This window comes from Gossypium raimondii, chromosome 7 (genome assembly GCF_025698545.1).
Source record: "Gossypium raimondii isolate GPD5lz chromosome 7, ASM2569854v1, whole genome shotgun sequence".
Taxonomy (NCBI): domain Eukaryota; kingdom Viridiplantae; phylum Streptophyta; class Magnoliopsida; order Malvales; family Malvaceae; genus Gossypium; species Gossypium raimondii.
In genome coordinates, this window is record NC_068571.1 from 27,634,541 (window position 1) to 27,646,116 (window position 11,576).

Sequence of the window (11,576 nt, forward strand, 5' to 3'; positions counted from 1 at the left end):
AACAGTTCCAATAGCCAAAACTAGTCATCTCCCTAATTGGAATTGTAAACGATATAATAAACCTTTTAAGCATTTGAATCAAATGATCATTTTGATTCTTTTATGGAATTATAAACTCATTAGATTATGTATTGAAGTAAGTTCTCTTTCTCGCAAAGTAAACGTTCTTACAACACCTCGGGGTATAAATGAGATTAAACTACTCGAAACTTTAAGTTCCAGGTCGTTGTAATTATAAACATATCAGCCTATTAGGGCATAATAATTGTAAGTATTTTAATAGGTATATAATAGAGAAATTTAATTGAATTTCAAAATTCTGTGAAAGGTCACCATCTAATAAGTAAATAAAAAATTTGCATGGATTACATTGGTCACGAAAATTTTGGTGTGGTGTAAGTTGTAACTAAATAAAGTTAGGAAGTCTTTTAAGTAACCCGGTGTAATTGTGATATTTGGTATCCGAACCCGACGATTAGGTTGGGTATAAGGTGTTACATATTGTATCTACTATTCAAATGTTTTAGTACTCTAGGAAGAATAAAGACCATGGATAGGCAATGTCAAAATGGAATAAGATCAGGATTCCGAAGGGTATGGGGTAGATTAGGTTTCCAATATGTGAGATTGTTTAACATAACTGTGTTGGGAAAGCATATTTGGAGATTGGTTAAAAAATGAGACACACTTTTCTATCAAGTCTTTGAAAAAAAATATAATTCCTTGAAGGTGACATTTTCAAATTGAATTTGCAACACCCCTTACCCATTCCGATGATCGAAATAGATATGAGATGCTACAATGACACTTGCAAGCTGAAACCAAAAATTTCTTTTATAAAGGTATCCATTTCTCAACATATGAATGTATTTCAAATCAAATTAGCAAAGTTTATAAAGATTCAAATATGATTACAAATAATTTTGAGTCATTGTGTACATATAGAGTCATGCCCAAATCATAATACAAATGTTTGTAGTCCTTTAGCTCAAATCGAAACCATTCAGGTTGAAAAAGAAGTAGTTTTACAATAATTTAAAACTTAAAATAATTTAAATAAAATTATAGAAACAAGATAAAAATCATTTTGAAGGCACTAAAAGCAATTTAAATCCATTTATAATCTTTTAGTAGGTGAATGGAAGTGTTCGAGGTAAAAAACGAGCCCTCGAAATCCAAAATTGATGAAAATAGTGCAGTAGGGCAAAGTGGTGCAAAATGTTAGAACAATGCGCGAGGTTGTTGACTGCACCACGACATACGAACGTCGAGAAGAGAATTAACACAAAATATAAGGATTTAAAATATGCTTTTATTGAAAATTCGGCAAGTAAATTGTAATATTTATAGTGTTATAATGGAACACACAAAGTATTCCAAGGATCTAACCCAAGAGATTGTCAAATTGATAAGTGTGTTTATCAAGTTAGTTGCGAGTTAAGCTATTACTAATATAGTTGAGTTGGGAATTATTAGCACAACCAAATAAAATGATATTTAAACTAATTCTAAATTAACAAATAAAAATACCAAATCAACTTTCTTCCTTTTTACCAGAAACAGTTCAAATAGATTGTTTGTCACTCTTAGCTACGAATCTCCTCTTGGTCTCATCCTAAACTAAAAGATATTACCTAAGCTATTCTCTTGGTCTCATTTAGGTATATAGGTCCCCTCTTTGTCTCACTATTTGGCACAAATGTATCAAAGTCCTACACGATAGAGTCTTCTCTCAGTCTCGTCTATCTAGAGCTTCCACTAGAGGCACCAATTCTAGTGTAATATGCAATTTAATACACTTAAACAAACAACTAATCAAGACATAGATAATAACTTAGTTAAGTAGCCCACTCATCAACCAACTAATAAAACGATTCAACACATGATTAAACTTAAATTCCAAACTAGCATTTTAATAAACACATGGTAGACATAAACTATAAAAGAGAAGAGTTTGAGAAAATGCTTATTAATAGATTGAAATTCATTGAAGCTCAAAGGTTTAATCCCTTTCCATCTACAAGGTTCCAGCAAAAGTGAAGAAACAAAAATTTCACAACAAAAAAAAAACAAAATGAAAAAGAAGAGAAGGAAAATGAAAACCTAAACGAACCTAATTTTCTAACCTAAGCTAGTCTAGCCACATAGTTGATATAAGTTGACATCTATAGGCAAAAAGTAACATTGATTTTATTATTATTTTTAATAATTTATCTTGAAATATTAATAAAATTATGATAGATCATTTTTATATCATTTAATTTTTTAGTTGAGCATAAAAAGAATAATATAAAAAATGGTAGCTCATAATTTTATCAATATTTCAAGATAAATTATTAAAAAAAAAGAGGTTTTTTTTTATAAAAGCAAAAGAGGCAAAAAGGTGAGTGAAAAGAGCAGAGCTTATATCAGAAACATAAAGGGATGAGATAAATATCCAGTAATCAGCTTTGATCCATGTTTGTAAGCTTGAGCTCTGCAACAACTTCAACAAGAGAAACAACAAGAGGAGGAGGAAGAAGAATGGTTTATTAAAAGCCATTGAATAATCAATCTCTTGCCTAGAAAACTAATGTGAAACTCTTATATAGTTTGTTTTAAATATTTTTATGATAAGTTCATAATAGAATATATGACAAGAATAGGATAATCCCTTTTAATCTTATTGATAAATCTCAAGAGTATACATAATATTTATACAACAGTAGTCACGCATGAATAAGAAATATATATAATATATTTCTAAATATATACAATAATATATAATATATTTAGGTATTCCTAAAAGATAATATCTCATAATAATATCCTAACACCCCCTTAAGTTGGAGCATGTAGATCATAAATGCCCAACTTGTTGAGAAGGAATTTAAATTGCGGTTTACCAAATGCCTTTGTAAAAATGTTAGCTAACTGAACGGAGGCCAGAACATAAGAAGGTGTAATTAACCCATCCCGAATTGCATCCCTAACAAAGTGGCAATCCACTTCGATATGTTTAGTACACTCATGAAATACAGAATTTCGTTCCTAAAAATTTTGTGTTAAAAGGCAGGCAATAGCCAATCCGAAAGCTGACGCCGCCGAGCAAAACAAAAGATAAGATAAGAAGCAAACAACTTGGAGAAAAAAGTAAATAAATAAAAGGGGAACTTAAGCTCTAGATACCATGAAAAGAATAGGGTAATCCCTTTTAATCTTTTTCATAGATATTAAAAGTATACATAATATTTATACATCAATAGTCACGTAGGAATAAAAAATATATATAATATATTCCTAAATATATGTCTAAATGAAATACAATAATATATAATATATTTATATATTTCTAAAAGATAATATCTCATAATAATATAATATCTCCTAATAATATATTTATTTTTATATATGTTGCTGGAGAAAGATGAAGAGTATTTTGAATTTTTAAAAGATAAAAAGAATTGAAATTAACTAAAATTGTTACGATGGAAGTCAGTTACTTCAGGTTTAGGGGCGAATCTAGGGGCTAGCAGGGGCCCCAACCCCCCTAAAATGGAAAATTTTCTATTTTGGACTTTTTAATTTTTAAAAATTTTAAATTAGTAAAGGTAAAATTGCACTTTGTTCCCCTAAAAATGATAAAATTTTGATCTAATCCTTTAAAAATTACATTTTTACTATCGTAAAAATTATAATTTAATTTTGACCCCCTAAAAAATTTTCTAACTTTGCCCCTATTTAGGTTCATATTTGAAGTCACCTATCTCAAGGTCCCAACTTCAACTATATTTTCCAAATAATTGACTTTCCGACATATTTTGCTAAATAATTTTTTTTCATATGTATGAGAGAAAAAAAACTTATGATCATATTTAGTATTATTTTGTTTTACGTTATTTTCTTCATTAATTGCTAATTTTTCTATAATACATTTTGACATTTTAATTTTTCAAGTTTGTGGTTTCTAATTCAACTTTAATATTTTATATATATATTTTATTTTAATTACAAATATTTAAATATGTTGAATGTTAAATCAACTTTAACAATCATAAACTAAATTATTTAATTTAAAAAATTTAACGCATTGTTATCTACAAATTTATTTTTGAATAGAAATATATTTTTATTGGTTTTCACATCCATCAATCTTCTATGCTTAAATAAGTTCTAACTTAACAAATAAGAAAAAGGATAAAGAGAGAGCCACTTGAAAGAAATTTACCTTTCAAAGGAGAATTTGGATGAATGATATGTTTATTTGTAACTAGTATAAAATAATGATAACGATAAAATTAAATATTATAAAATAAGATAAAAATAAATTAAATATACTGCACCCAATATCACTTTTAAACCCACCCAAAATATCCTTAGTCCCAAGGGATGGTTATAAGAAGAGATATTTTTTAAACCTGGCGAACATGAAATATAAAGTTAATTCTTATAAAAAAATCCACAGTACTATTAAGATGGAAAAAATCCAGATTCACAAGTTTTAGCTATGTATCTAGAACAGTAAGCAGAGGACGTGTCGAATTCCACGCCAGCTTCTCGTTTTATATACACATCCCCAAATCGGATGTCATAATTTAACAAGCACACCTGGCATGAATACTGCTGCTCCATAACCAACTTAGTCAAGCTTACGAAAAGAAATTTATAGGGTACATCTTTTTGTTGAGAATTCAAACGACTTGATTGATGCTTTATTATCTTTCCAGTTCTACAATATTCCTTCACTATTTTTTTTTTTCTTTTTACTGAAAAGATAGTAAGATGCAACTTTCTTATATTTTACAACTGATTTTACGTGCATGATATTGTTCATAGTCAAAATTCCCATTCGATTTGGCTTTCATACTTATCCCGTTTTCCTGACACGTTGGAAGTACTCTCAAATACGCCACCCCCTCCACCTTGAAAATGAAAAACCAGTTCAAGGTGCCACGTTTTGAACTTTGAATTCTACGATTACAGATTATGACCAAAGCCAGACTCCAACTACAAAGCCTTATCTCTAGGCCTATGAAATTTTGTAAAATTAGAGAACAATTACAAAGAGGTAATTTCAGAAAAAAGAAATACCTATTACAATTGAATCAGAGAGCTCACCCAACAAAAATAATCAACGTCAACTGCTATAGGCATTAGCCGGAAATAGAGCCTTAATGGTCATTGCATCAGCTATAAACAAACCGAATAAACAGTCAATTTACCATTAAAAGTCTAATTTTTTTAAATTTATCGAAATGGGCCCGGTATTTTATTATATACCGGAATAGACCCTTTTCCCTCAAATCGCGTCCACGTCAGCGCGAAGTCAGGGAACGTGTTAGCAAATCGCATCCCCGTCAGCGCGCTTTGCTGATGTGGACACAAATCGCGTCCATGTAAGCGCGATTTGTTGCCACGTCAGCAAAGTGCGCTGACGTGGACTCGATTTGTTGCCACGTAGCGCACCCCTGGGGACGCGATTTCCCCGCGTGTGAACAGTGCAACGGTCATTTTTTTGACCATTGCCCCCCCAACGGTCAAAAAAAAATCTATAAATACCCCCACCCTTTATTTTTTTTCGCAAACTAATCATCTCTCAAATTTCCTCTCAATTTCCTCTCAATTTCCTTCCAAATTTCTCTCAAATCCATATTTAATCTCAATTTCCTCTCAATTTCCTCTTAAATTTCTCTTAAATCCCTATTTTTAAATAATTTTAAAAAAAATTATTTTTTTAAATTTTTTTTAAATTGTAAAAACTTGTGTTTATTATTAAATCAATGGCTGGAGAATTGACTCGTCTTGATAATCAGCACATATCCGTCGAATAAATGAAAATGGTAAGTGTTAAATTTAATTTTTAAATATTATTTAAGATTTTTTTATTTATACATTTTTAGATAATTATTAATTTATTATTTGTTATAAAAGTCTGTAGATCGGATATTGGAACACTATATCCATAATATGCATGCTCCTCTATCACCGTTGGTAGAGAACTACATGCGGGAAGCGGGTTTTTGGCACGTGGCGACAGTAGGCCGGGGATGCAAGTTGGACCCGAAACTTATCAGTGAGTTGATCGAGAGGTGGAGACCCGAGATGCACACATTTCATCTTCCATGTGGAGAGTGCACTATCACTTTGGAAGATGTCAGTCTGCAATTGGGATTGCCAATGGACGAGTACCCAATGACCGGGTCTGTTCAATCTGGCGATTGGGAAGCGGTGTGCTACGAGCTTTTAGGCGCTATTCCGGAGAAAATTAACAGAGGTCGGATCGAGATGGGCTAGTTACAGACACATTCCCGGATCCGAATGATGATTCAACTGAAGTAGAAAGAATCCGATATGCTCAGGCATACATTCTTCAGATAATTGGAGGTTATCTAATGCCGGACTTGTCACGGAGCCGCATACATCTCAGATGGCTGCTGAAACTCGTTGATTTTAGAGCAGCTGGTGAATTGAGTTGGGGGTCTGCTATCTTGGCAACATTATATCGGGAGATGTGCGGGACAACGCGACCGAGTAAAGCAAAAATCGGAGGTTTCCTGTCACTACTGCAGTCATGGGCACGGTTTCGCTTTCCATTTTTATGTCATCGAGTGGACCACCCATATACATTCCCACCCATAACGAGGTAAATTTTATATTAGATTTTACAATTATTATGTAGATTTTTAAAAATAATAGTATGCTAAAAATTTATTTAATTAGGTGGAACCATCCGGCAAGTCATGCTCGATTATCTACCTCTCTTGAAGATATACGGCTTCTATTAGACCAACAGTCGGAAGTACATGTAAGTATTAAATAAAATTGATATTTCCATCATTCGCTAGTCAATTGGTATTTAGTATTTAGTATTATTTATATAACTAATATTTCTATTATGTTCATATAGTTTTAATGGACACCATACGAGGATCTGACAATTCGAGCAGTAATTTCGGATGAGTTCTTACAAAATCCAAACGCTTGGCACGCGAAAGTCGCGCTGATCAGCTACGCGTCCGTAGAGATGCACCAGTCAGACAGAGTGTTACGACAATTTAGATGTAGACAACCGATTCCCATGGAACCTGAGGTGTTTGATGATGAACAAAATCGACCTATGGCAATTGAATACGGATTGACCGAGATACTGTTCCGAGTACATCCAAATATGGGAAGGTCGGTATGATTATATACCTACTCGGGAACCGATCATCATTCCAGAGTTAGTGTGCGTGCTGGAATACATGCCATGGTTTAGGATTCATGGCAAGCCGTATTTACTGTCGGCAGAGGAGAGACAGCGGTAATTACGTGTCCAAAGGGAAAGACACGTGCCTTTAAATCCAAGACGAAATGACGATGACGCTGGCCTATCAACGGGGCCCAAACATTCACCCGGCCTATCATCAGCGGCCATTCAATCACCAGGCCCAACGAGAGCACCGACACAGTCACCCGACCTAGCAGTTTAACTGACGATACCCACGGTATAGTCTTTTCAGATGATGCCATGTGCGTTTCCTAGCCCTTTTATGTATCCTAACCCTTATATGTTTCCTTTTCCGAGTCCTATGGCAGGTTAGAGCCAAATATCCCGGTTCAGCTCCATTTACTGTTATGCCGAGTGGACCGCCAATGTATAGGCCAGCGGGGTACGAGGGATCGCAAGAGGGGCCGTCGGGGACCTCTTCTTTTTACCAATCCCCACCACCATATGGGTTTCAAACACCGTCACCGTTGGTGATGCAAACACCTCTACATTTACTATTCTATCAAGGTGGCTTATTGTCCCAACTCCGACAACCAGATACCCTACCGGAGGAACCACAACCGTCGCCGAAAGCTGGACAAAGGAGGAATCCAGCGCGTAACCGTCGACGGCTGCCATGTGGCACTAAATCCGGCGGCCACGGAGATTGATTTTTATTTTAATATATTTGTACAAACATTTTGAATATTTTGATATTATTTGATGTAATAAAATATAATTTTTTTGAGTTATTACTTAAAAACCCTAAACTAATTTATTAAAAATTTATAAATTATAATTAAATGCATAATTTAATTGACAAACCCTAAACCCTAAACCCTAACCCTTAACTAAAAAACCCTAAACCCTTAACTTAACTTAAAAAAACCCCTAACCGTAAACCGTAAACCCTAACCATTAACTTAAAAACCCTAAACCCTTAACTTAAAAACCCTAACACTAACCCTAACCCTAACCCTTGACTGGTACTAACAATTAATAATTTGATATAATTTGATAATTTTACTAACAATTAATACAATTATCAATTAATAATTGAAAAAAATATCGACAGAGTGTCTTGCAGGGGATGTGTATTCCACACCGCTACCAAACATGGGCTGTTCCGTGTTTTGTAACCCACTAACCGAGTGTCGGCCAGGGGTCATGTATACATCTCGAACACCGGTCATAAGTACATCATTTTGCGATGTAAATTGTACATATAACTCAATATAAGGTGCTCCACTAGCAAGATGAGTCTACATCATTGCCTCTAAGCTACGAGCACATTTTATGTCGAACGAGTCATATGTCACCGGATCAACAGAAGAACAAAATCGATACGTAATAGACAGAACTTTCATTGGCGTCGTTCCGAAAATTTTACGCCTAATTCTTTTACGAAGTTCTATCAAATCTATGTTCTGGTTAAAAACCAGTCGCACCGTATTCTCCGACAAAAAAACAACACCATTCTCGGTGTGGCAAACCTCACCATCATAATAAATAATAGCACGAATATGTTCAATCATATTTGAAACTCTAACCTTTTTAGCCTATCTAAATTGTTTCTGTTGTAACTTATGCATTCTGAGAACATTTTTTGTCTCATTTATAGCCTCAGCCCAAACATGCTACTGTAGCAAAAGCGCGTCCACGTGGGTGCGATTTCACAAATTCTTCTCATAAAGCATCCTGCTTGAAGCATTTTTATACTATTTTCTCAGAAACGTCAAGTCGAAATTATTTTTCCCAGGACCTACTGTAGCAAAAGTGCGTCCACGAAGGCGTGATTTCACAAATTCTTCTCATAAAGCATCCTGCTTGAAGCGTTTTTTTAAACTATTTGCTCAGAAATGTCAAGTCGAAATTATTTCTTCTAGGACCTACTGTAGCAAAAGCGCGTCCACGAGGGCGCGATTTCACAAATTCTTCTCATAAAACATCTTGCTTGAAGCGTTTTTTTAAACTATTTGCTCAGAAACGTCAAGTCGAAATTATTTCTTCCAGGACCTACTGTAGCAAAAGCGCGTCCACGAGGGCGCGATTTCACAAATTCTTCTCATAAAGCATCCTGCTTGAAGCGTTTTTTATACTATTTGCTCAGAAACGTCAAGTCAAAATTATTTCTTCCAAGACCTACTGTAGCAAAAACGCGTACACGTGGGCGCAACTTCAGAAATTCTTCTGATAAAGCATCCTGCTTTGATTTTTATCTTAAAAACCCATAAACACGAAATGTAATCTAATTTTGAATAAATTATAATTAATTTAATTAGGAAACCCTAAACCCTAATCCCTTATTTGTTTACTTTTTTTTTCCAAAACCCTAAAAATCCTAAACCTTAACCCTAAAAACCAAAAACCTAACGTGGGATAAACGGGGAAAACGCGTCCCCAGGGGCGCGCTGACGTGGCAGCAAATCGTGTCCACGTTAGAGCGTTTTGCTGACGTGGCAACAAATCGCGCTTACATGGACACAATTTGCTGCCACGTCAGCAAAGCGCTCTGACGTGGACACGATTTGCTGACACGTCCTATGACTTCGCGCTGACATGGATGCGATTTTAGGAAAAATGACCCATTCCGGTAAATAACAAAATACCGGGCCCATTTCGATAAATTTAAAAAAATGACTTTTTTTGGTATTTTGCCCCGAATATACTTTCACTTTAAAACCAAATTATATATACCAGCATCCAATTTGGATAAGTGAAAAAGATTATTAATGTAATGGTTTGAATTTTAGATATGTTGGGTGTCATATTTTTATGATAATCATGTAAACCAGTTAGGTATTGAATTTCTTGTCCTCCTTTCACAAATGATCTGTAACTTTAATATACCAAAAACAAAAGAACAGTAAAATGCAGTATATCGAGTGTGACGTTTTGCCCCTTTCAATTTACATTCCAAATCGAAGTTGCCTAATAAAATGCAGCGGAATATTGAATGCATTCAACTTAACATTCCCTGGATTGCGGCTAAGCTTTAAACAATTTATTCAGGCAGCAATATTTGAACTGAAATAAAACAGAGCGCACCTGCCGGAGAAAGCCCGCATGAGATTACATCTACCATGGCAATTATTTTTTTACCAAGAGCTAGCAGTTTGAGACGTTTATTTGATAATGGTGAAAAAAAAAGAAAAAGAAAAGGAAGAAACAAATTTTATGATGGCTGTTGTACTTTATTTTATTTTTTTACCAAGAGCTAGCAGTTTGAGACGTGGTCAAAAGTTGCTCTAAGTAATCAGATCCCAAATCTTCCAACACCACCACATTATTCTTTGCCTGCAAGGACTGCTGCTTTTTGTTTTGCTTGGCCAACGATTTCCTTTGTAAATAATTCCTCTGCTTTAGTTCAATGGCTGGTGAGGTACCTTCCTGGCAGTGGTAATTCATGTTTCGAAGAGATTCTCGGACTGTTTCAGTGGGAAAATTGAGCACTGCTTTGTGACCCTGTGTCGATAAAGCTGCTTGATCATAAGCTAAAGCAGCTGCCTCTGCACTGTCGAACGTTCCAAGCCAAACCCGCACGCCACGCCTAGTTGAATCCCTTATCTCCGCCGCGAATTTCCCCCACGGTCGCTTCCTAACACCTCTATATGATTTTTCCTTGTTTGGTTCTTCTTTTTCTTCTCGTTTCTTGGACCTGGAATGATACAATCCACAGGAAGCAGAGTCTGATGATTCGGTTGACCAATCATTATAAGAAAGAGAGGTGCTCTGTGGAGGAGGAGACAAGCTTTTGGGGTGTAGAATGTCGTCGAATGAAAGGAAATCTGGGTCGAGAAAAAGCTTATTATTTGACGAGAAACATTCAAGCAAACTTCGTGGAGATTGAAGCAACATGTCCGAATTTAGAGCTTGAAGGAAGGAAGGATCCATAGTTTGGCTCAACTTTTTTATTCTCACCGACTTTATGAATTATGTTGCTCGGCTTTGTATCTGTATTGGTTTTTCTTGACAGAAAGCACAACCGAGAATCTCCCATGAAGCACGTTAATATTATAACAATGTGAGTAGTTAATTAGAATTCCTATTTTCCTAATCAGTGCTTCACATACTTTTCAATATAACTAGTTTATAAGTCATTGCATGCTATTAATTTTAAATAATATATAAATTTAAAATTATATAAGAAAGTAAGTTATAATATTAATTTTAAAAATAATAAAATTAAGTATTAAAACATACCATATTTATAATAATAAATACAAAAGATATTTATAAAAATTAATAAACATATTTAATAATAGTGACTAAAAATTAATTGTTAAATTTTAAATTTTTTCAAATAAACTCACAAAACATTTTCTCTTGAGTGCTTACTTCACAGAGT

General features: G+C 34.2%; 1 protein-coding gene across 1 annotated transcript; it reads right to left on the bottom strand.

Moving 5' to 3' along the window:
• Positions 1-10,248: 10,248 nt before the first annotated feature.
• LOC105771122 (ethylene-response factor C3) lies at positions 10,249-11,219 on the bottom strand. The gene has a single exon (XM_012592527.2). The coding sequence runs from the start codon at positions 11,120-11,122 to the stop codon at positions 10,436-10,438; it is 687 nt and encodes a 228-aa protein (XP_012447981.1). The 5' UTR covers positions 11,123-11,219; the 3' UTR covers positions 10,249-10,435.
• Positions 11,220-11,576: the final 357 nt, after the last annotated feature.

Coding starts and splice junctions, on each gene's coding strand:
- LOC105771122 (XM_012592527.2), bottom strand. CDS start 11,122: ATGGATCCTTCCTTCCTTCAAGCTCTAAATTCGGACATGTTGCTTCAA.